This window comes from Salmo salar, chromosome ssa09, assembly GCF_905237065.1.
Source record: "Salmo salar chromosome ssa09, Ssal_v3.1, whole genome shotgun sequence".
Taxonomy (NCBI): domain Eukaryota; kingdom Metazoa; phylum Chordata; class Actinopteri; order Salmoniformes; family Salmonidae; genus Salmo; species Salmo salar.
Genome location: NC_059450.1, coordinates 48,332,501 through 48,358,062, shown reverse-complemented (window position 1 = coordinate 48,358,062; position 25,562 = coordinate 48,332,501). Strand labels below are relative to the sequence as shown.

Genomic DNA, 25,562 nt, shown 5'->3' with positions numbered 1-25,562 from the left:
TTCATCAAGATAATGTTTTTAAATGAAAATATTTAAATCATTATTTGAATATGTTGGTAACCCCATTGTATAAAAGTGATAATGTCCCCGAAGCAGGGGTGTTTGGAAGATATATTCGCACGATTTGCCGGCCCTCGACTTTGTCCTGGGCTCAACAGCACCCATGTCAGTATATTCTCCAAACCCCCGGCTTTTCGGGCATTATCGCTTAAATAAAATCTTCCTGATTGTGTTCTGTGGATGTCACTGAGTAGGCTGATACCTTATTTAATGGGGAGGCCCGACATTGAGACAGAAGTAGGACCCCAATGCAAGACTAATACATCCACCGTGCAATTTCAACAGATTTATTTTGTCAAATTAACAAATTGTCTTTTGTTTACATATAACAACATTCCAAATTATTCCACTATTTGTATCACTTTCAATTTAAGGTGAAATTGCAAATTCCACTATTGTAGCTAATCCTTATTGTGGCTATCTTCACAACGGTGCTTCCCTTCATAGAATGGGACTTTGTTGTTTCATCTGCACCCAATGCATTCAAACAAAGGATCACCGGAGTTTGAGACTGAAAAGCCCTAGCTAGCTAGATATACGGTTTGGAGAAGGATATACGGTTTGCATGCCGTGCCGAAGTTCCCTAACATACCGAATAGGTGGAGTTGGAGTTCGTCTTTTCCCCACTGGTGGTGATTATACTGGTACTTAGACTACATCTGGTTAGCTATACTGAACAAAAATATAAACAACATGTAAAGTGTTGGTCACATGTTTCATGAGCTGAAATAAAAGATCCCAGAAATGTTCAATATGCACAAAAAGCTTATTTCTCTCAAATTTTCTGCACAAATTTGTTTACCTCCCTGTTAGTGAGCATTTCTCCTTTGCCACAATAATCCACCTGACAGGTGTGGCATATCAAGAAGCTGATTAAACAGCATGATCATTACACAGGTGCACCTTGTGCTGGGGGACAACAAAAGGCCACTCTAAAATGTGCAGTTTTGTCACACAACACAATGCCACAGATGTCTCAAGTTTTGAGGGAGCTTGCAATTGTCATGCTGACTGCAGGAATGTTCATTTCTCTACCATAAGCCGCCTCCAACGTTGTTTTAGAGAATTTGGCAGTATGTTCAACCGGCCTCACAACCACGTCAGCTCAGGATCTCCACATCTGGCTTCTTCACCAGCGGGATCATCTGGGGGAGGGTGCTGAGGAGTAATTCTGTCTGTAATAAAGCCATTTTGTGGGGAAATACTGATTCTGATTGTCTGGGCCTGGCTCCAAAGTGGGTGGGCCTATGCCCTCCCAGGCCCACCCACGCCTGCACCTCTACTCAGTCGTAGATTAGGGCCTAATGTATTTATTTTAATTGACTGATTTCCTTATATGAACTGTAACAAAATTGTTGAAATTGTTGCATGTTGCGTTTATATTTCTGTTCGGTATTTATTTTGATAATCATTATCACTATCATCATTAGCATAGCTGCCGTTCGCTAGCTAGCTACCCAACTAGCTAGTTACCTAAATAGCTAGCTACCTAGATGGCTATCGTTAGCCTGTCTCAATACTCGGATTTGGCTTGGAAACACGATAACATTTTAAAAGAGAAAAAAAGACTTAGTAGGAAAACCTTTTGGCATCATTGTAATGTCCCCAGATTTAATTCAGATGCAGTAGAACTTTAGCCAGCTAACTGAGATGAATGGAACCACCGTATTTTAGCTAGCTAACATTTGCATTGCTAGCCATTTCTAACGAACTTTGCTAGTAACAGTAATGGCAACATGGCCATCACTCTAAAATAAATTTGACAACATCATAATATGGCAATGTTGTTTCCTACTAATTATTTGCCTACTTTAGCAATGTCATTGTATTTCCAATCTGGAGCCAGTCAGTCTAAACCTGTAAAGCATAGAAGTAGCTTCCAAATGAGATTACGTTATTTCTCGAGCTATGGTTATATTTGAGGGATGTAGACAATCATTGACCCTGTTTTTCTGTTAGAGAGTGCACAGTTGGGTGCCAGATTGATCCCCTTGTCATGAACAGATGCCGGGACCTACCAGAAGGAGCAAAGGTATCATAACATGTCCAGTAATGTGATTGCAATGGTTTAGCGACCTCGAAAAATTATTTCATTCGCTTTTCACTTGCTGTTTTTACAGCTTGTCAGGCAAGACCTGAGAATAAACGTGTCATGCCACAGAAGTACCCTTGTGACACCTCCTCCATTGTTGCCAGAGTCCCTCGACTCCATTGAAAATGACACGCCATCATGAGGCCTCTGATAGTGACTTGAGTTACTGTTCTGATGACACAGATGACTTCATCAACAACGACAGGTGATATATGAAAAGTTGAATATATTGTATATTGTTTCATATACAACTAGTACAGTCATTTTGGTTGTGAATGTGCATTAACAAAAAGCTCTGTCTTTTCTTTAGAACAAAATATAATTTACCACTTGGCTGTCAACACCACGTCATAAGATTGCCTGCTTCAGTTGTTAGAGAGGTGTCCAGTTTGCAGCAGAACATGCAGCATAGAGAAGACCAGCAAGGGGGCCCTCTGCAGCATCATGCAGACATGACCGCGCTGTGAGCATTCCTATAAGTATCCGGCCAGCAACCTTCACCTGTCAACAGCAACAGCTTTCACAGGCTCATCATTTGTAATAAAATACAGAAGGCAAACCACTTCATTACTTTGATACATCTGATAACCGAAATGTGTTACATCATTTTTATAAACTGACATTATTTGTTGTTTATTTTTTACTTCTTAGAAGTAAATGTCCAGGCTATAATGTCCAGGGTATAACCTAGCCTTGTAGAACCAGCCTGATCACTGTGTTCACCATATAATGTCCAGGGTATAACCTAGCCTGGTAGAACCAGCCTGACCACTGTGTTCACCATATAATGTCCAGGGTATAACCTAGCCTGGTAGAACCAGCCTGATCATTGTGCTCACCATATAATGTCCAGGCTATAACATAGCCTGGTAGAACCAGCCTGATCGCTGTGTTCACCATAATGTCCAGGCTATAACCTAGCCTGGTGGAACCAGCCTGATTGCTGTGTTCACCATATAATGTCCAGGCTATAACCTAGCCTGGTGGAACCAGCCTGATCACCATATAATGTCCAGGGTATAACCTAGCCTGGTGGAACCAGCCTGATCGCTGTGTTCACCATATAATGTCCAGGCTATAACCTAGCCTGGTGGAACCAGCCTGATCACTGTGTTCACCATATAATGTCCAGGGTATAACCTAGCCTGGTGGAACCAGCCTGATTGCTGTGTTCACCATATAATGTCCAGGCTATAACCTAGCCTGGTAGAACCAGCCTGATTGCTGTGTTCACCATATAATTTCCAGGGTATAACCTAGCCTGGTGGAACCAGCCTGATTGCTGTGTTCACCATATAATGTCCAGGCTATAACCTAGCCTGGTAGAACCAGCCTGATTGCTGTGTTCACCATATAATGTCTGGGCTATAACCTAGCCTGGTAGAACTAGCCTGATCGCTGTGTTCACCATATAATGTCCAGGGTATAACCTAGCCTGGTAGAACCAGCCTGATCACTGTGTTCACCATATAATGTTCAGGCTATAACCTAGACTGGTAGAACCAGCCTGATCGCTGTGTTCACCATAATGTCCAGGCTATTACCTAGCCTGGTGGAACCAGCCTGATTTCTGTGTTCACCATATAATGTCCAGGCTATAACCTAGCCTGGTGCTGTAAATAAACATATACAGTGCCCTGGGAAAGTACTCAGACCCTTCGACTTTTTCCACATTTTGTTATGTTACAGCCTTATTTTAAAATGGATTAAATAAAATAAAATAAATCCTCAGCAATCTACACACAAAACCCCATGACAAAGTTATATATATACTGCTCAAAAAAATAAAGGGAACACTTAAACAACACAATGTAACTCCAAGTCAATCACACTTCTGTGAAATCAAACTGTCCACTTAGGAAGTAACACTGATTGACAATAGATTTCACATGCTGTTGTGCAAATGGAATAGACAACAGGTAGAAATTATAGGCAATAAGCAAGACACCCCCAATAAAGGAGTGGTTCAGCAGGTGGGGACCACAGACCACTTCTCTGTTCCTATGCTTCCTGGCTGATGTTTTGGTCACTTTTGAATGCTGGCGGTGCTTTCACTCTAGTGGTAGCATGAGACGGAGTCTACAACCCACACAAGTGGCTCAGGTAGTGCAGCTCATCCAGGAAGGCACATCAATGCGAGCTGTGGCAAGAAGGTTTGCTGTGTCTGTCAGCGTAGTGTCCAGAGCATGGAGGCGCTACCAGGAGACAGGCCAGTACATCAGGAGACGTGGAGGAGGCCGTAGGAGGGCAACAACCCAGCAGCAGGACCGCTACCTCCGCCTTTGTGCAAGGAGGAGCAGGATGAGCACTGCCAGAGCCCTGCAAAATGACCTCCAGCAGGCCACAAATGTGCATGTGTCTGCTCAAACGGTCAGAAACAGACTCCATGAGGGTGGTATGAGGCCCCGACGTCCACAGGTGGGGGTTGTGCTTACAGCCCAACACCGTGCAGGACGTTTGGCATTTGCCAGAGAACACCAAGATTGGCAAATTCGCCACTGGCGCCCTGTGCTCTTCACAGATGAAAGCAGGTTCACACTGAGCACGTGACAGACGTGACAGAGTCTGGAGACGCCGTGGAGAACGTTCTGCTGCCTGCAACATCCTCCAGCATGACCGGTTTGGCGGTGGGTCAGTCATGGTGTGGGGTGGCATTTCTTTGGGGGGCCGCACAGCCCTCCATGTGCTCGCCAGAGGTAGCCTGACTGCCATTAGGTACCGAGATGAGATCCTCAGACCCCTTGTGAGATCATATGCTGCTGCGGTTGGCCCGGGGTTTCTCCTAATGCAAGACAATGCTAGACCTCATGTGGCTGGAGTGTGTCAGCAGTTCCTGCAAGAGGAAGGCATTGATGCTATGGACTGGCCCGCCCGTTCCCCAGACCTGAATCCAATTGAGCACATCTGGGACATCATGTCTCGCTCCATCCACCAACGCCACGTTGCACCACAGACTGTCCAGGAGTTGGCGGATGCTTTAGTCCAGGTCTGGGAGGAGATCCCTCAGGAGACCATCTGCCACCTCATCAGGAGCATGCCCAGGCGTTGTAGGGAGGTCATACAGGCACGTGGAGGCCACACACATTACTGAGCCTCATTTTGACTTGTTTTAAGGACATTACATCAAAGTTGGATCAGCCTGTAGTGTGGTTTTCCACTTAAATTTTGAGTGTGACTCCAAATCCAGACCTCCATGGGTTGATAAATTGGATTTCCATTGATTATTTTTGTGTGAATTTGTTGTCAGCACATTCAACTATGTAAAGAAAAAAGTATTTAATAAGATTATTTCTTTCATTCAGATCTAGGATGTGTTGTTTAAGTGTTCCCTTTATTTTTTTGAGCAGTGTATATAAAAATAAAAATAATTTACATAAGTATTCAGACCCTTTGCGGTAACACTTGAAGTTGAGCTCAGGTGAAACCGGTTTCCATTGATCATTCTTGAGATGTTTCTACAACTTGTCCAGCTGTGGTAAATTCAATTGATTGGACATGATTTGGAAAGGCACACACCTGGCTATATAAGGTCCCACAGTTGACAGTGCATTTCAGAGCAAGAATCAAGCCATGAGGTCAAAGGAATTGTCCGTAGAGCTCAGAAACAGGATTGTGTCAAGGCACAGATCTGGGGAAGGGTACCAAAAAAAATCTGCAGTGTTGAAGGTCCCCAAGAACACAGTGGCCTCCATCATTCTTAAATGGAAGAAGTTTGGAACCACCAAGACTCTTCCTCGAGCTGGCCGCCCGGCCAAACTGAGCAATCAGGGGAGAAGGGCCTTGGTCAGGGAGGTGGCCAAGAACCCGATGGTCACTCTGACAGAGCTCCAGAGTTCCTCTGTGGAGATGGGAGAACCTTCTAGAAGGACAACCATCTCTGCAGCACTGCACCAATCAGGCCTTTATGGTAGAGTGGCCAGACGGAGGGTCACTCCTCAGTAAAAGGCACATGACAGCCGGCTTGGAGTTTGCAAAAGGCACCTAAAGACTCTCAGACCATGAGAAACAAAATGCTCTGGTCTGATGAAACCAAGATTCAACTCTTTGGCCTGAATGCCAAGCGTCACATCTGGAGGAAACCTGGCACCATCCCTACGGTGAAGCATGGTGGTGGCAACATCATGCTGTGGGGATGTTTTTCAGTTGCAGAGACTGGGAGTCTAGTCGGGATCAAGGGAAAGATGAACGGAGCAAAGTACAGAGAGATCCTTGATGAAAACCTACTCCAGAGTGCTCAGGACCTCAGACTGGGGCGAAGGTTCACCTTCCAACAGGACAACGACCCTAAGCACACAGCCAAGACAACGCAGGAGTGGCTTCAGGAAAAGTCTCTGAATGTCCTTCAGTGGCCCAGCCAGAGCCCGGACTTGAACCCGATCCAACATCTCTGGAGAGACCTGAAAATAGTTGTGCAGCAACGCTCCCCATCCCCATCCCCTCTGCTGCCAATGACTGGAATGAACTGCAAAAATCTCTGAAGCTGGAGACTCATATCTCCCTCACTAGCTTTAAGCACCAGCTGTCAGAGTGGCTCACAGATCACTGCACCTGTACATAGCCCATCTGTAAACAGCCCATCTATCTACCTACCTCATCCCCATACTGTATTTATTTATTTATTTATCTTGCTCCTTTGCACCCCAGTATTTTTACTTGCACATTCATCTTCTGCACATCTACCATTCCAGTGTTTAATTGCTATATTGTAATTACTTCGCCACCATGGCCTATTTATTGCCTTAACTTACCTCATTTGCACTCACTGTATATAGATTATTTGTTTTCTTTTGTTCTACTGTATTATTGACTGTATGTTTTGTTTATTCCATGTGTAACAGTGTTGTTGTATGTGTCGAATTGCTACGCTTTATCTTGGCCAGGTCGCAGTTGCAAATGAGAACCTGTTCTCAACTAGCATACCTGGTTAAATAAAGGTGAAATAAATAAATAAAATAAAAAATAAAAACCTGTCAGAGCTTGAGAGGATCTGCAGAGAAGAATGGGAGAAACTCCCCAAATACAGGTGTGCCAAGCTTGTAGCATCATACCCAAGAAGACTCGAGGCTGCCAAAGGTGCTTCAACAAAGTACTGAGCAAAGGGTCTGAATACTTATGTAAATGTCATATTTCTTTTTTTACATTTTTAATAAACTGAGGGACCTTACAGATAATTGTATGTGTGGGGTACAGAAATTAGGTAGTCATTCAAAAATCATGTTAAACAATATTATTGGACACAGAGTGAGTCCATGCAACTTATTATATGACTTGTTCAGCACATGATTGCTCCTGAACTTATTTAAGCTCGCCATAACAAAGGGGTTGAATACTTATTGAATCAATAAATTTCAGCTTTTCATGTTTAATATATTTGTAAAATATTTGATTAAACAGAATTTCAACTTTGACATTATGGGGTATTGTGGGTAGGCCAGTGACCCCAAGAAAATCAACATTTAATCCATTTTAAATTCAGGCTGTAACACAACAAAATGTGTAAAAAGTCAAGGGGTATGAATACTTTCTGAAGGGACTGTAAGCAGTATCTGCACATCAGCTATGATGTCTTTGTTTAATGCCGATATTGTGTGGAATGTTTTATTGATGTGATACTTTAGTGCTATTCTGTGTAAGGCTAAGTGCTATGTGGGGATCCAATGAGAAACAGGACTGGGTTGTTCTGATTGTTGATCATAGATAGCACTTACTGTAGTAGGGGAAAATCGTGATGGATCTGAGCCAAGGGTTTGACTGTGAGCTTTATCACGGCAGAAGTAGAGCACTACAGAGTATTCTGCCATTTGGGCGACAAAGACAGTACTGAACTTGGAAGAGGCCGATCCCACTGCAGCCCAATTGTCAGCAAGGAAAGGGAACCATATTGTAGTTACTCCACAATACTAACCTGATTGAACTTTATGTCCTGAATACAAAGTGTTATGTTTGGGGCAAATCAAACACAACAAATCACTAAATACCAGTCTTCATATTTTCAAGCACGGTGGTAGCTGCATCATGTTATGAGTGTTTTTTGGATTAAAAAGCACAGGCAAAATCCTAAGGGAAAACCCAGTTCAGTTTGCTTTCCAACAGACACCGGGAAACAAATTCTAGTTACAGTTTTGACTTAAACCAGCTTGAAAATCCATGGCAAGACTTGAAAATGGCTGTCTAGCAATGATCAACAAACTAATTTGACAGAGCATGAAGAATTAAAAAAAATAAAAAATTGTACCATCCAGGTGTGCAATGTTCTCAGAGACTTACTCAGAAAGACCCACAGCTGTGATCGCTGCCAAAGCTGATTCTAACATGTATTGAGGGGGATGAACACTTATCTAAGCAAGATATATTAGTGTTTTTTAACCTCAGGGATTATGCTGTTGTGTAAAATGTATATATTTTTTTTGTAAATGATTAAAGTTGTTAATCTGTAAACCAACGTTAACATTGTCATTTATTTCCCCCTTCCATATACATTGCCAGTACTTGTGTTACCATGCCAGGCCCTACCTGCTGCTAGGTAGAATTAACGAGACAGGTGACAATGCCATGCCCTACCTGCGGGACCACTTGGCGGAGGACCGTCCGAAGGGCCTCTTCCAGAGCACCCCATGCAGCTGCACCTTGGTGCTAATGTCCAGCACTTCAGAGTCTGTCTGCTCCATGGACGTCCAGTAGGAGAAGAGAGAGGGTTTTGAGGACGAGGAGAACATCGCTATAGCTGACCCTCCTAACCCTTCCACAGAGGGGCGGGGAGTTGGACAAAATATCAATGGAACAAAAATAGAAATGAGGAACTAGGAAGTACACACACACACACACACACACACACACACACACTTGTGGGCACAACACACATTCACAGCTAAAGTAACACGCATATCCTGATACCAAACTCAGCGGGGTGGAATGATCAAGCTGCCAATACATCAGCATCAGCTGGAGGCAGACTACTGGACAGAGAGGAGGGGCAGAGAGGATGAAGAGAGATGGGTAGGGGAGGGCAGGAGAGAGATGGGTGAGGCAGACTACTGGACAGAGAGGAGGGGCAGAGAGGATGAAGAGAGACGGGTGGGGGAGGGCAGGAGAGAGACGGGTGGGGGAGGGCAGGAGAGAGAGATGGGTGAGGCAGACTACTGGACAGAGAGGAGGGGCAGAGAGGATGAAGAGAGACAGGTGGGAGAGGGCAGGAGAGAGAGAGAGCGTGAGGGAGGGCAAGAGAGAGTGAGGGAGTGAGGGAGGGCAGGAGAGAGAGACGGGTGAGGGAATGCAGGAGAGACGGGTGGGGGAGGGCAGGAGATAGAGAGAGTGAGGCAGAGGCTTTAGAAATGAGTTTTAGTAAATCTGTTGCTAGGTCAATACATCCCTGTCATCCTCTCTCTCTCTCTCTCTCTCTCTGCACCAGACAGGCAGGCCAGTAAAATCTGTTATTCAGATTACTGTAGAGCAGCTTCCTGTAGAGAGCACCTTCCTGTAGAGAGCACAGGAAGCAGCTTCCTGTAGAGAGCAGCTTCCTGTAGAGAACAAAGTAGGGCAGGCTTGCGTCCCAAATAGCACTATTCTACTGTTGACCAGGGCTCGTAGGAGTGTAAACTGACGCTCGACAAGAACACACACACACTACTTTCTAGCAAAGAGCACGTTACATAGTAAAATGGAGAGCACGATATGTTATGTTTATTTTTACTGTGGTGTTACAGATTTATACATCTGAACGGTTACAGCATGTATGCATATTTAGGGAGTGTGTGTGTGTGGATAGGATATTCAAATCTATATCCAGGTCTGTCTCTGCAGCCATCCTCTTTGACCGCTATGTGGATTTATATACACTGCTCAAAAAATAAAGGGAACACTTAAACAACACAATGTAACTCCAAGTCAATCACACTTCTGTGAAATCAAACTGTCCACTTTGGAAGCAACACTGATTGACAATAAATTTCACATGCTGTTGTACAAATGGAATAGACAGCAGGTGGAAATTATAGGCAATTAGCAAGACACCCCCAATAAAGGAGTGGTTCTGCAGGTGGGGACCACAGACCACTTCTCAGTTCCTATGCTTCCTGGCTGATGTTTTGGTCACTTTTGAATGCTGGTAGCATGAGACGGAGTCTACAACCCACACAAGTGGCTCAGGTAGTGCATCTCATCCAGGATGGCACATCAATGCGAGCTGTGGCAAGAAGGTTTGCTGTGTCTGTCAGCGTAGTGTCCAGAGCATGGAGGCGCTACCAGGAGACAGGCCAGTACATCAGGAGACGTGGAGGAGGTCGTAGGAGGGCAACAACCCAGCAGCAGGACCGCTACCTCCACCTTTGTGCAAGGAGGAGCAGGAGGAGCACTGCCAGAGCCCTGCAAAATGACCTCCAGCAGGCCACAAATGTGCATGTTTCTGCTCAAACGGTCAGAAACAGACTCCATGAGGATGGTATGAGGGCCCGACGTCCACAGGTGGGGGTTGTGCTTACAGCCCAACACCGTGCAGGACGTTTGGCATTTGCCAGAGAACACCAAGATTGGCAAATTCGCCACTGGCGCCCTGTGCTCTTCACAGATGAAAGCAGGTTCACACTGAGCACGTGACAGACGTGACAGAGTCTGGAGACGCCGTGGAGAACGTTCTGCTGCCTGCAACATCCTCCAGCATGACCGCATTGGCGGTTGGTCAGTCATGGTGTGGGGTGGCATTTCTTTGGGGGGGCCGCACAGCCCTCCATGTGCTCGCCAGAGGTAGCCTGACTGCCATTAGGTACCGAGATGAGAGCCTTAGACCCCTTGTGAGACCATATGCTGGTGCAGTTGGCCCTGGGTTCCTCCTAATGCAAGACAATGCTAGACCTCATGTGGCTGGAGTGTGTCAGCAGTTTCTGCAAGAGGAAGGCATTGATGCTATGGACTGGCCCGCCCGTTCCCCAGACCTGAATCCAATTGACCACATCTGGGACATCATGTCTCGCTCCATCCACCAACGCCATGTTGCACCACAGACTGTCCAGGAGTTGGTGGATGCTTTAGTCCAGGTCTGGGAGGAGATCCCTCAGGAGACCATCCGCCACCTCATCAGGAGCATGCCCAGGCATTGTAGGGAGGTCATACAGGCACGTGGAGGCCACACACTACTGAGCCTCCTTTTGACTTGTTTTAAGGACATTACATCAAAGTTGGATCAGCCTGTAGTGTGGTTTTCCACTTTCATTTTGAGTGTGACTCCAAATCCAGACCTTCATGGGTTGATAAATTGGATTTCCATTGATTATTTTTGTGTGATTTTGTTGTCAGCAAATTCAACTATGTAAAGAAAAAAGTATTTAATAAGATTATTTCTTTAATTCAGATCTAGGATGTGTTGTTTAAGTGTTCCCTTTATTTTTTGGAGCAGTATATTTTTAAATAACACATTCAAGTGTTCTCCAAGACTCAGGGATTGTCTTTCATTCTATACAGTCATGGCCAAAAATTTTGAGAATGACACAAATATTAATTTTCACAAAGTCTGCTGCCTCAGGTTTGTATGATGGCAATTTGCATATATATACTCCAGAATGTTATGAAGAGTGATCAGCTGAATATCAATTAATTGCAAAGTCCCTCTTTGCCATGAAACCCCCCAAAAAATTCCACTGCATTTCAGCCCTGCCACAAAAAGACCAGCTGACATCATGTCAGTGATTCTCTCTTTAACACAGGTGTGAGTGTTGACGAGAACAAGGTTGGAGATCACTCTGTCATGCTGATTGACTTCGAATAACAGACTGGAAGCTTCAAAAGGAGGGTGGTGCTTGGAATCATTGTTCTTCCTCTGTCAACCATGGTTACCTGCAAGGAAACACGTGCCGTCAACATTGCTTTGCACAAAAAGGGCTTCACAGGCAAGGATATTGCTGCCAGTAAGATTGCACCTAAATCAACCATTTATCAGATCATCAAGAACTTCAAGGAGAGCGGTTCAATTGTTGTGAAGAAGGCTTCAGGGCGCCCAAGAAAGTCCAGCAAGTGCCAGGACCGTCTCCTAAAGTTGATTCAGCTGTGGGATCGGGGCACCACCAGTACAGAGCTTGCTCAGGAATGGCAGCAGGCAGGTGTGAGTGCATCTGCACGCACAGTGAGGCAAAGACTTTTGGAGGATGGCCTGGTGTCAAGAAGGGCAGCAAAGAAGCCACTTCTCTCCAGGAAAAACATCAGGGATAGACAGATATTCTGCAAAAGGTACAGGGATTGGACTGCTGAGGACTGGGGTAAAGTCATTTTCTCTGATGAATCCCCTTTCCGATTGTTTGGGGCATCCGGAAAAAAGTTTGTTCGGAGAAGACAAGGTGAGCGCTACCATCACTCCTGTGTCATGCCAACAGTAAAGCATCCTGAGACCATTCATGTGTGGGGTTGCTTCTCAGCTAAGGGAGTGGGCTCACTCACAATTTTGCCTAAGAACACAGCCATGAATAAAGAATGGTACCAACACATCCTCCGAGAGCAACTTCTCCCAACCATCCAGGAACAGTTTGGTGACGAACAATGCCTTTCACAGCATGATGGAGCACCTTGCCATAAGGCAAAAGTGATAACTAAGTGGCTCGGGGAACAAAACATCAATATTTTGGGTCCATGGCCAGGAAACTCCCCAGACCTTAATCCCATTGAGAACTTGTGGTCAATCCTCAAGATGCGGGTGGACAAACAAAAACCCACAAATTCTGATAAACTCCAAGCATTGATTATGCAAGAATGGGCTGCCATCAGTCAGGATGTGGCCCAGAAGTTAATTGACAGCATGCCAGGGCAGATTGCAGAGGTCTTGAAAAAGAAAGGTCAACACTGCAAATATTGACTCTTTGCATCAACTTCATGTAATTGTCAATAAAAGCCTTTGACACTTATGAAATGCTTGTAATTATACTTCAGTATTCCATAGTAACATCTGACAAAAATATCTAAAGACACTGAAGCAGCAAACTTTGTGGAAATTAATATTTGTGTCATTCTCAAAACTTTTGGCCATGACTGTACATACTGAAGGCTTAATGGCAGTGGTGGAAAAAGTACCCAACAGTCATACTTGAGTAAAGATACCATAATAGAAAATGACTCAAGTAAAAGTCACCCAGTAAAATACTACTTGAGTAACAGTCTAAAAGCATTTGGTTTAAAATATACTTCAGTATATACTTCAACATGTCTGTCCTGGTCACGTCTGGTGTGGGTGGACTAAATCAACATGTCTGTCCTGGTCACGTCTGGTGTGGGTGGACTAAATCAACATGTCTGTCCTGGTCGCGTCTGGTGTGGGTGGACTAAATCAACATGTCTGTCCTGGTCACGCCTGGTGTGGGTGGACTAAATCAACATGTCTGTTCTGGTCGCGTCTGGTGTGGGTGGACTAAATCAACATGTCTGTCCTGGTCGCGTCTGGTGTGGGTGGAGTAAATCAACATGCCTGTCCTGGTCACGCCTGGTGTGGGTGGACTAAATCAACATGTCTGTTCTGGTCGTGTCTGGTGTGGGTGGACTAAATCAACATGTCTGTCCTGGTCGCGCCTGGTGTGGGTGGAGTAAATCAACATGCCTGTCCTGGTCACGCCTGGTGTGGGTGGACTAAATCAACATGTCTGTTCTGGTCGTGTCTGGTGTGGGTGGACTAAATCAATATGCGCGCTATGGCGGAGGAGCGGTGCGGTCAGCATGTAAGGTGTATGGTTGAGTCACCGGGTAGTTGCCTGCTAGTGGATGGCTATTTAGCCTCTCTGTGTTAGTAATGGCTGTTTAACAGTCTGATGGCCTTGAGATAAGAAGCTGTTTTTCAGTCTCTCGGTCCCAGCTTTGATGCACCTGTACTGACCTCGCTTTCTGGATGGTAGCGGGGTGAACAGGCAGTGGCTCGGATGGTTGATGTCCTTGATATTTTTGGCCTTCGGGTGTTGTAGGTGTCCTGGAGGGCAGGCAGTGTGCCCCCGGTGATGCGTTGGGTAGACCGCACCACCCTCTGGAGAGCCCTGCGTGGCCAGTTGGGGGATAGCTCAGGGTTGGGTTTGATCTGGCCAGGACAGGTGACCAAACAGTCAGAGTCGGGACACATTGCACCAATTCATTTGTATTTATTTAAATAAATCATAAAAACACAGTTTTGCAACAGATTTAACTTTTTCACTATCAACAGATGGAAAAATGTCAGACTCCTTATGGAATGATCACATGACAATCCCCGAAGCATGAAGTCTACTGCTAACCCATGATGCCCCTCAACAACTCTCACACACACACACACACACACACACACACACACACACACACACACACACACACACACACACACACGTCTTTTGACTAGATCCAGAAGGGTAGGAATTCACATCCCTCGACTAGATTCAAGAGGCTTCATGAGATCCACTTTTCACTAAGAACCAGTATGGAGGACATCCCTTTAGAACAGACTTACAGTCTGCAGCTGAAGGTACCGCAGTGTGCAGCTGAAGGTACCGCAGTGTGCAGCTGAAGGTACCGCAGTGTGCAGCTGAAGGTACCGCAGTGTGCAGCTGAAGGTACCGCAGTCTGCAGCTGAAAGTACCGCAGTCTGCAGCTGAAGGTACTGCGATGCACAACCACCTCTACAACCCCAGAGGAGAAGAGAGAGAGGGATAACTAGGCCCAAAATCTGTCTTCTCCAGCAGGTGGTGTTTTGTATGAAACATTTCGCTCATTAAGCCAGGAGACTTTGTACAGAGGTTAATGAATGTCAAATTTGGTTAACAAAAAAAAATGTATGGCTTATTTGATTGAATAGGGGCATAGAGATGCCACTCTTTCTCAACCATCTGGTCAATATAATGGATAACTCTGTATGAGTAGACACGGACACCAGATCTCACAAAATTAACATGATTATTGCTGAGATTTTATAACATTGATTAGGACAGAAGATAAATTAAAGCAAAATCGGAGAGAGAAAAAAACTAAAGTCATTACGTCAGAACTGCTGTTTTGTTTGGCCCAAGTGCAAATAGCTAAGTCCCTCTTCACAGAAAGACACTACGTGGTCCAGACAAAGCCATCTGTCTGCACATAGATGGAACATCTACCGGTGTTTGTCTGTCTGTTGGCCTACACTCCATATTGCTGGTCCCTCAGTTCACAATTCATTATAATGCCTCTATTGGTCTGACTACTCACTGAAATATGACATGTATCCTACAATCACCCAGTCCACCACCATCATATAGACCAGTAGCTATTCTACAATCACCCAGTCCACCACCATCAACTAGACCAGTAGACTATTCTACAATCACCCAGTCCACCACCATCAACTAGACCAGTAGCTATTCTACAATCACCCAGTCCGCCACCATCAAGTAGACCAGGGACTAACCTACAATCACCCAGTCCGCCACCATCAACTAGACCAGGGACTATCCTACAATCACCCAGTCCACCACCATCAAGTAGACCAGGGACTATCCTACAATCACCCAGTCCACTACCATCAACTAGACCAGGGACTATTCTACAATCACCCAGTCCACCACCATCAAATAGACCAGTAGCTATTCTACAATCACCCAGTCCACCACCATCAAGTAGACCAGGGACTATCCTACAATCACCCAGTCCACCACAATCAAGTAGACCAGGGACTATCCTACAATCACCCAGTCCACTACCATCAACTAGACCAGGGACTATCCTACAATCACCCAGTCCACCACCATCAAGTAGACCAGGGACTATCCTACAATCACCCAGTCCACCACCATCAAGTAGACCAGTAGCTATTCTACAATCACCCAGTCCACCACCATCAACTAGACCAGTAGCTATTCTACAATCACCCAGTCCGCCACCATCAACTAGACCAGTAGCTATTCTACAATCACCCAGTCCGCCACCATCATATAGACCAGTAGCTATTCTACAATCACCCAGTCCACCACCATCAACTAGACCAGGGACTATCCTACAATCACCCAGTCCACCACCATCAACTAGACCAGGGACTATTCTACAATCACCCAGTCCACCACCATCAAGTAGACCAGGGACTATTCTACAATCACCCAGTCCACCACCATCAACTAGACCAGGGACTATTCTACAATCACCCAGTCCACCACCATCAACCAGACCAGGGACTAACCTACAATCACCCAGTCCACCACCATCAACCAGACCAGGGACTATTCTACAATCACCCAGTCCACCACCATCAACTAGACCAGGGACTATTCTACAATCACCCAGTCCACCACCATCAACTAGACCAGGGACTATTCTACAATCACCCAGTCCGCCACCATCAAGTAGACCAGTAGCTATTCTACAATCACCCAGTCCACCACCATCAACTAGACCAGGGACTATCCTACAATCACCCAGTCCGCCACCATCAAGTAGACCAGTAGCTATCCCGCAATCACTCAGGAAAACAGGTCTGGAGAGAACCACATTTTAAACTAAACGTGAAAGAAAGCTGGGTAATTTAAGGGCTGATATAAGTTTAGATCTTATGGTGTATAATTTAGAGGCTTGTCCTGGGGCCAGGGATTCCATTATGGTATATAATTTAGAGGCTGGTCCTGGGGCCAGGGCTTCCATTATGGTATATCATTTAGAGGCTGGTCCTGGGGCCAGGGCTTCCATTATGGTATATAATTTAGAGGCTGGTCCTGGGGCCAGGGCTTCCATTATGGTGTATAATTTAGAGGCTGGTCCTGGGGCCAGGGCTTCCATTATGGTGTATAATTTAGAGGCTGGTCCTGGGGCCAGGGCTTCCATTATGGTGTATAATTTAGAGGCTGGTCCTGGGGCCAGGGCTTCCATTATGGTGTATAATTTAGAGGCTGGTCCTGGGGCCAGGGCTTCCCTTATGAGGCTAAAGCAAGACAGTCATCCTTTAAGCTGTTTACCCAACAAGGCGGCGGGGATTCCTTTTGTTATCGTTTGAACTGCAGATTGTCCCTTTAAGCCTCAGTTAACAGGTTAGCTAGAGTCTGTGGAAAGCAGTCTTACAGACAACATGTCTCTCAGATATCCAATGTCCTTTAACAGTACGGTAGATAAATCAATAGCCTATAGATCAGGCCAAACGTCATAGAAGTGCAACTACTCACATGTAAACTTCTAAATAGTTACTGATTCCACTAGCAAGAATATAAATATAGACTACATTTCATCTCACAGTACGAGCACCGTGTGTCAAAGTGCAAGCTCAACATAGCACATAAACATTGCTCTGAAAACCAGTGAGGGTGAAAAATCACTCTTGATTTAAAAACTTTACTTTTACTGCAAGATGTCACAAATATCTCTACATTTCTCACAGCCCAGTCCTCAACAACGACAACAACAAAAAAGCAGGTACATTAACATGAGTTCAGGAGTTGACAGTTCATTTGTAGCACTGAAACAGGATACAACCATGACCAACTCCCCTGCTATCTGTAAAGCCTACCTAGAGAGAACCATCCCCCCACACAAAAATAGAAAAATAAATGTCTGCTTAAAAGAAGCAGAAAACCTGGTAGCAGTCTTGTCATCAGTATCAGCAGACAGCACTTCCTTTAGAGTGTTGAACAAGTGGGAAGTCCTCGTTACTATGGTTACGACATCATCATCGTCCCTTTGTGTTGTCCAGTGTGGTTCCGATTCCACCCGCAGGTCGTTGTCCCGGAAACGAGGACACCAACAACCGCAATCCAACCAAATCAGAAGTCCATCAACAGAACAGGTAAATAAGACATTTGAGATGTGTGATAAGAGGTGTCTGTTAGGCTGCTTTCCCTCTAAACCCAGTCTTCCTCTCTACATCCCTCCTTTCCCTCTCCTCCTCTGGGTCTACTAGCGCTGTGTGTCTAGTGGTGGTGTCCAACAGACAGTACCAGCGGTATCAGACAGCCCAGAACCAGAGCCCCAACCTCCATCTTGCTCAGTCCCTTCGCTGCTTCCTTCCCCGGTGTGGGGGAGTGGCTGTGTCCGGTCCCGCCCACCTCGGGCAGAACGTGTACGGTGGCGACATACAGGAAGGTCCCGGCAGAGAACAGCATGGCCACGCCTGTGGCGTTCACGTTGGACAGTGCCTCTTTACTGCTCTGGAGGGGGAGAGCACAACAAAAAATTGGGGGTTGTTAGAATAGGGAGGGGGTTAGCAGGGTATTGGGGAAGGGGGTAGAGCTACGAGGGTAGTGGGGTATTGGGGAGGGGGTAGTGGGAAGGTGGTAGTTGGGTATTGGGAGAGATCATAGACATCCAACTGACCTGGCTGAGTCCTACGAAGGTAACCATGGCGAGGACAGGTGCTGCCAGGGCGAAGGCCAGCAGGTGTTTACGGATCCGGTTCCTCTCCAGACCAGCATGCATCAGGAAAGAGACCAGGCCAAAGGCTGCTGGGGCCTGGGGGGGGAAAGATAGAGACAGGGTTTAAACACACATGGTTTAATTACGAGAGGAATTACAAAGAACAGACACACCTAGAAATATAGACGGAGTGTACAAACATTAAGAACACCTGCTCTTTCCATGACAGACTGACCAGGTGAAAGCTATGATCCCTTATTGATGTCACCTGTTAAATCCACTTCAAATCAGTGTAGCTGAAGGGGAGGAGACAGGTTAAAGAATGAGTTTTAAATAGGTAGCTGACTAGTGGTGGCTATTCAGCAGTCTGGTGGTCTGAGGGTAGAAACTATTGGCCAGTCTGACATGAGTCTCCTGTATTGCCGGTGTCTGAGTGATGGAAGCGGGGAGAACAGGCCGTGGCTCGGGTGGCTCGGGGTTCCTTGATGATCTTCTTGGCCTTCCTGCGACACCTGGTTATGTAGTTGTCCTGGTGGGCAGGCAGTGAGCACCCGATGGTGCGTTGGGCTGAGCGTTCCACTCTCTGTAGCGCCATGCGGTCCGTGGTGGTGGAGTTACTGTACCAACAGCCTCTGTAGAACACGGAGGTCCCTCGGGGACAGGAACAACTCCTTCAGCATCCTGATCTTGAGTCGCTGCTGTCGTGCCGCCTTCTTCGCCACGACGTCAGTGTGGTTTGATATTTCAGCTCCTAAGAGATGTGTACGCATGAGGCCGATACGTAAAGCTCATTAAAGAGCAGTTACGTGGGGTCGATACGTAAAGCTCATTAAAGAGCAGTGTTACGTGAGGCCGATACGTAAAGCTCATTAAAGAGCAGTGTTACGTGGGGCCGATACGTAAAGCTCATTAAAGAGCAGTGTTACGTGGGGCCGATACGTAAAGCTCATTAAAGAGCAGTGTTACGTGGGGCCGATACGTAAAGCTCATTAAAGAGCAGTGTTACGTGAGGCCGATACGTAAAGCTCATTAAAGAGCAGTGTTACGTGGGGCCCGATACGTAAAGCTCATTAAAGAGCAGTGTTACGTGGGGCCGATACGTAAAGCTCATTAAAGAGCAGTGTTACGTGGGGCCGATACGTAAAGCTCATTAAAGAGCAGTGTTACGTGGGGCCGATACGTAAAGCTCATTAAAGAGCAGTGTTACGTGGGGCCGATACGTAAAGCTCATTAAAGAGCAGTGTTACGTGGGGCCGATACGTAAAGCTCATTAAAGAGCAGTGTTAGGGTTTCTTATTTTCTCTCATTTTATTCAGCTGTTACCAGGCACCTGCAAAAAACAGATGGCTCAGATGTGCAAGTACCTTTTGAATTTTGAATTACGCCCACGACGCGGCGGCCCCGTGGATGAGAATGGGGGCGTGCCCAACATGGTTCCTCCTGAAGTCCACAATCAGCTCCTTTGTTTTGCTGACGTTCAGGAGAGAAGATGTTTACCTGGCAGAGTACCTACCTCCCTGTTAAATACATTTTATCTTTCTTTTTTTAAGTTGGAAATGTGTGAGACCACACAGTCGTGGGTGGGTATACAGGGAGTACAGGATTTCACCCTTATGGGGCCCCCCGTGTGGAGAATCAGTGTTGAGGTAGTAATGTTGCATAGGGAGGAAGTTCAGTCCCAGGGCCCTTTGTGGTGATCTTAGAGGGCACTATGGTATTAAAGGCCGAGTTGTAGTTCATGAACAGCATCCACACATTCCTTTTATCCAGGTGGGTAAGGGCAGTGTGTAGTGCTTTGTATTTCCCGGCGGTCTTAATGCCCTCTAAAAAAAATCCACGCCTTGAGGCCAAAGTGGCCATTGTGCCCTTAGGCTGAAAATAATCATTATAATTCCCTTTTCCACACTTGTTTTATTTTATTGAACTAGGCAAGTCAGTTAAGAACAAATTCTTATTTACAATGACAGCCAAACCCGGATAACACTGGGCCAATTGTGCACCGCCCTATAGGACTCCCAATCACCATCAGAACCAGGACGTACCTGAGCTCAATTTCGAGTCTCATAGCAAAGGATCTGAAAATAAGGTATTTGTTTTTTTATTTCTAATAAATTTGCAAAAATTTATAAAAAAAAATGTATAATGACCTTGGTGTTCTAGCAGATTGGGCCTCTTGAAAGCCAAATGTCCCTGCCCCTAAAATCACAAAAATCCAGGCCCTGGCATTGCGTCTCCCGTGGATCTGTCAGGTCGGTAGGCGAATTGGTGGGTCGAGTGTCTCGGGGGAGGGAGGTGATGTGATCTTTGACTAGCCTCTAGAACAGGCAAAAGCCAGCCCCTGGGGGCATATGCGGCCCGCGAACTGATTCAATACGGCCCGCGGAATCATGCTCAGATCACCAAGAAGTTTTGAAAAACGTATATGTTATTCAAAGTAAAAGCCCAATGAATACTCACCTTTGTGTAATGATTTAACTCCCACCGCTTGTGGGACATTTATTTTGAAAGCACGTATAAATAACAACTGTACGAGAACAGACAGTGACTGACAGGTTGACCCACATGTCACAGTTACAAATAGTAGCTCGCTAGAAATAGCGCAAAAATTAGTTTTCCCTAAGATAAAAAAATATAAAGGAAAGTTAGACAATGAATGTGGGGTGTTTCAGCAAAAGTGGACATCGAAATATTTATTTATTGAGGTATCAGGGAAAGCTGTGTGCTTAGTGTGCAAAGAGAGTATCGCTGTCTTGAAAGACTACAACTTGTCCCGACACTTCCAGACGAAGCATGCAGAGAAATATAGGAATGTCTCCTGAGCAGAGGGCAAGTGCATCAAAAGAGTTGCTTTCTCAGTTGCAAAAGCAGCAAGGACTTTCCACAAAACTGCATTCAGCAAACGACGGAATTGCGAGAGCTAGCTATGTACTGTCCCACAAAAAAAATGATAAACATAGCAAGCCATTCACTGAGGGTGAATTCATTAAAGAATGTTTAATTGACTCTGCAACAATACTTTGCCCGACAAGAGCTGTTTGAAAATGTTTCCCTGTCAAGATGAACAGCGTGTTGAGGACATCACAGAGAATATGGAACAACAGTTGAAAGAAGGTAAAGGATTTCACCTATTTCTCCTTGGCCCTGGATGAGAGCAGTGATGCACATGAAACAGCGCAGTTGTTGATATTCTTACGAGGCATAACCCCAGAACTCCAGAACCCCATAACCTCAGACTTTGAAACTACAGAGGAGCTTGCTTCATTGCAGTCAATGAAGAGCACAACCACAGGGAAAGATTTATTGGAGGAGGTTAATAAGCGTGTGGCAAAGCTGGGACTGAGTTTTGACAAGTTATCCAGGGTGACCTCTGATGGGTGCCCAAACTTGACAGGAAAAGTCATTGGCCTTTTGAAAAGGATACAAGATCAAGTAGCTGAGCTGAACCCAGAAATTATTTTCCTGCATTGCTTTATTCATCAGGAAGTGCTCTGTCAATGTGTTCAGAAAATGAGCCATGTTGTGGATACAGTCACTAAAGTGGTAAACTTCATAAGAGCAAAATCTTTAAACCAGAGGCAGTTTGTCTCACTGTTGGAAGAGTCGGGTCATGCAGATCTCCCCTACCACACAAACGTGAGATGGCTGAGTTTGGGGAAGGTGCTTAAAAGGGTGTGGGACCTGAAGTCGGAGATTGCTGAGTTTTTGCAAATGAAAGGAAAATATAAAGAATGGTTGGCTGATTTTACCTTCACTGTGGACAGACCTCATGAATGAACTGATTTCCAAACTACAAGGGAAGGGCCTTTTTGCACATCAGATGTAAATCCTTGTCAAAGCCTTCAAGGGACAATTACTCCTCCTGACCCGTCAAGTAGAAGCCAACAATCTCACCCACCTTCCCACACTACTAGTCTGTTCCCTATCAGATGAGAACAATCTCACCCACCTTCCCACACTACTAGTCTGTTCCCTATCAGATGAGAACAATCTCACCCACCTTCCCACACTACTAGTCTGTTCCCTATCAGATGAGAACAATCTCACCCACCTTCCAACACTACTAGTCTGTTCCCTATCAGATGACCAGCGGGGAGAAGTATACATCGCTGCTGCGTGCTTTGAACGGTGAGTTTTCTCGACGGTTTTGAGGATTTCAAAGTGTTGGAAAATGACATGCTGTTGGTTTCCTCTCCTTTCACCTTCAATATGGATAACGCTCCCACTGACCTGCAACTAGACCTTATCCATCTTCAGTCTGATGCAGTGATTGGAGAACTATTCAAAACAAATACCACTGACGAGGTTCTATGCATCTCTCGATGAACAAAACTTTCCAAAGATTAGGAGTCGAGCTCAGAAGACGTTTGTACTGTTTGGGTTAACCTACGCTACCGTTCAAAAGTTTGGGGTCACTTAGAAATGTCCTTGTTTTTGAAAGAAAAGCTCTTTTTTTTGTCCATTAAAATAACATCAAATTGATCAGAAATACAGTGTAGACATTGTTAATGTTGTAAATGACTATTCTAGCTGGAAACGACAGATTTTTTATGGAATATCTACAAAGGCGTACAGAGGAACAGACGTCTCACAAGTCCTCAACTGGCAGCTTCATTAAATAAAATCACCAGTCTCAACGTCAACAGTGAAGAGGCGACTCCGGGATACTGGCCTTCTAGGCAGAGTTGCAAAGAAAAAGCCATATCTCAGACTGGCCAATAAAAATAAAAGATTAAGATGGGCAAAAGAACACAGACACTGGACAGAGGAAGATTGGAAAAAAGTGTTATGGACAGACAAATCTAACTTTGAGGTGTTTGGATCACAAAGAAGAACATTCGTGAGACGCAGAAAAAATGAAAAGATGCTGGAGGAGTGCTTGACGCCATCTGTCATCATGGTGGAGGCAATGTGATGGTCTGGGGATGCTTTGGTGCTGGTAAAGTGGGAGATTTGTACAGGGTAAAAGGGATCTTGAAGACGGAAGGCTATCACTTCATTTTGCAACGCCATGCCATACCCTGTGGACGGCGCTTAATTGGAGCCAATTTCCTCCTACAACAGGACAATGACCCAAAGCACAGCTCCAAACTATGCAATAACTATTTAGGGAAGAAGCAGTCAGCTGGTATTCTGTCTGTAATGGAGTGGCAAGCACAGTCACCGGATCTCAGTCACCGGATCTCAACCCTATTGAGCTGTTGTGGGAGCAGCTTGACTGTATGGTACGTAATAAATGCCCATCAAGCCAATCCAACTTGTGGGACGTGCTTCAGGAAGCATGGGGTGAAATCTATGCAGATTACCTCAACAAATTGACAACTACAATGCCAAAGGTCTGCAAGGCTGTAATAGCTGCAAATGGAGGATTCTTTGACGAAATCAAAGTTTGAAGAACACAATTATTATTTCAACTAAAAGTCATTATTTATAACCTTGTCAACATCTTGACTATATTTCCTGTTCATTTGATGTAAGTTTTCATAGAAAACAAGGACATTTCTAAGTGACCCCAAACTTTTGAACGGTAGTGTAGGTACGTGAACAGACATTCAGTGATGAAATATAACAAGGCACAGATCATCTCTTACTGACTCTCACCTCTCAACAATCCTGCGTATAGCGACGTCAGAACCTATACCTGCCTTCACTGCTCTAGTCAATGTCCATCAGAGAATACACTCCTCACACTGATTGACTAGTTTAAATGTAATGTTGAGCTCTCTCTCTTTCTTGTGTTTTTGTGCATAACCCGTTAACAAGAGTTCTGTCCGTGGTGCTGAATGCACAGTGTGCGTTTCCCTCCGTGTAGTTCATTGCATGTTTAATAATGAAAATACCTACCAAAAGGAGAACATGGATGTGGTTTATTTCTGTGCATGTTAAAACAGTAAAATAAGTAGCATATCTGGACGTGATTTACAGTAGATATATCTGTCAATACAGTCATACTAATCCTGTAATATGATTCTGGCCCATGATGGTAAAAATGGTAAAAATATATTCTATATAATTGCCCAGACCTGCTCTAGTAGCGCTTCACGATAACGGAAGTGAGTGCTACGGTCTGTAGATTTTCAGTTCAGTTCAGTTCCCAGGGACGTTAATACCACACAAGTGGAAGCTTTCAATATACTTTGTATCATTAATTTACTGAAATGCTTTGATTATTTTGGCAGTTTAAAAAAAATGTATTTTACCTTTATTTAACTAGGCAAGTCAGTTAAGAACAAATTCTTATTTTCAATGACGGCCTAGGAACAGTGGGTTAACTGCCTTGTTCAGGGGTAGAACGACAGATGTGTACCTTGTCAGCTCGGGGATTTGCAACCTTTCAGTTACTAGTCCAACGCTCTAACCCCTAGGCTACGCTGCCGCCTCGGTTACATGAAACTGAGTTGAATTGGTTAAACTAACTCCTAGTGCCATCAAATTGGCAGCTTTTTCAAGAGGGTGGGTGGGCACGTCACGTATCTTTGAGAGACAGAGGATCCAATATGGAAGGTAGGATGGAAGGAAGCTGTTAAACAACACAGTGAGATGGACTGTTGAAAACACAAGATGTAGAGAAGAAGATGAAAGTGTTGTTATTGTCACTGTACCTTGTGAAGCATGATGGCCACAAAGACAATGAGCTGAACACTGGTCTGGGACGTTGAAGCAGCTGCTCCGAGAGCCACTCCGTCAGCTGGAAGATCAGAATCAGTTTTATATTCCCAGCAGATTATGAAAAACATTAAGAAAACCTGCTCTAAAGTTGGGTAAATTAGACACGCATTCGTTCTTTATATTAATGTAGCATAGCCTATGCTGGAGCAAATGTAGGCATAACTGTTACAATAAAAAAGTTACACCCCGAGACGGTCCGCCTGTCCCTCCCTCCACCCAGAGACGGTCCGCCTGTCCCTCCCTCCACCCCGAGACGGTCCGCCTGTCCCTCCCTCCACCCAGAGACGGTCCGCCTGTCCCTCCCTCCACCCCGAGACGGTCCGCCTGTCCCTCCCTCCACCCCGAGACGGTCCGCCTGTCCCTCCCTCCACCCAGAGACGGTCCGCCTGTCCCTCCCTCCACCCAGAGACGGTCCGCCTGTCCCTCCCTCCACCCAGAGATGGTCCGCCTGTCC

The 25,562-nt window shown here is 45.3% G+C and overlaps 2 protein-coding genes and 1 gene segment (V, D, J or C); all 3 read right to left on the bottom strand.

Moving 5' to 3' along the window:
• Positions 1-9,149, bottom strand: part of plekhd1 (pleckstrin homology domain containing, family D (with coiled-coil domains) member 1) — a 31,333-nt gene extending 22,184 nt beyond the window's left edge. Inside the window, exon 1 of the mRNA XM_014211633.2 lies at positions 8,714-9,149. Within this exon, the coding sequence (XP_014067108.2) occupies positions 8,714-8,868 (155 nt within the window). The 5' untranslated portion in view covers positions 8,869-9,149. The remainder of the gene's footprint in view (positions 1-8,713) is intronic.
• The window catches only part of LOC123744629 (T-cell receptor beta-2 chain C region-like), a 581,570-nt gene that overhangs the window by 140,129 nt on the left and 415,879 nt on the right, over positions 1-25,562 (bottom strand).
• Positions 14,235-25,562, bottom strand: part of LOC106611442 (zinc transporter ZIP9-A) — a 17,709-nt gene continuing 6,381 nt past the window's right edge. For both annotated transcript variants that reach the window (XM_045723756.1, XM_045723757.1), the window contains 3 exons: positions 25,042-25,127; positions 18,404-18,538; positions 14,235-18,237 (listed from right to left, as the gene is read on the bottom strand). In XM_045723756.1, coding sequence (XP_045579712.1) covers positions 18,001-18,237; positions 18,404-18,538; positions 25,042-25,127 — 458 coding nt within the window. In that variant the 3' untranslated portion in view covers positions 14,235-18,000. The remainder of the gene's footprint in view (positions 18,238-18,403; positions 18,539-25,041; positions 25,128-25,562) is intronic.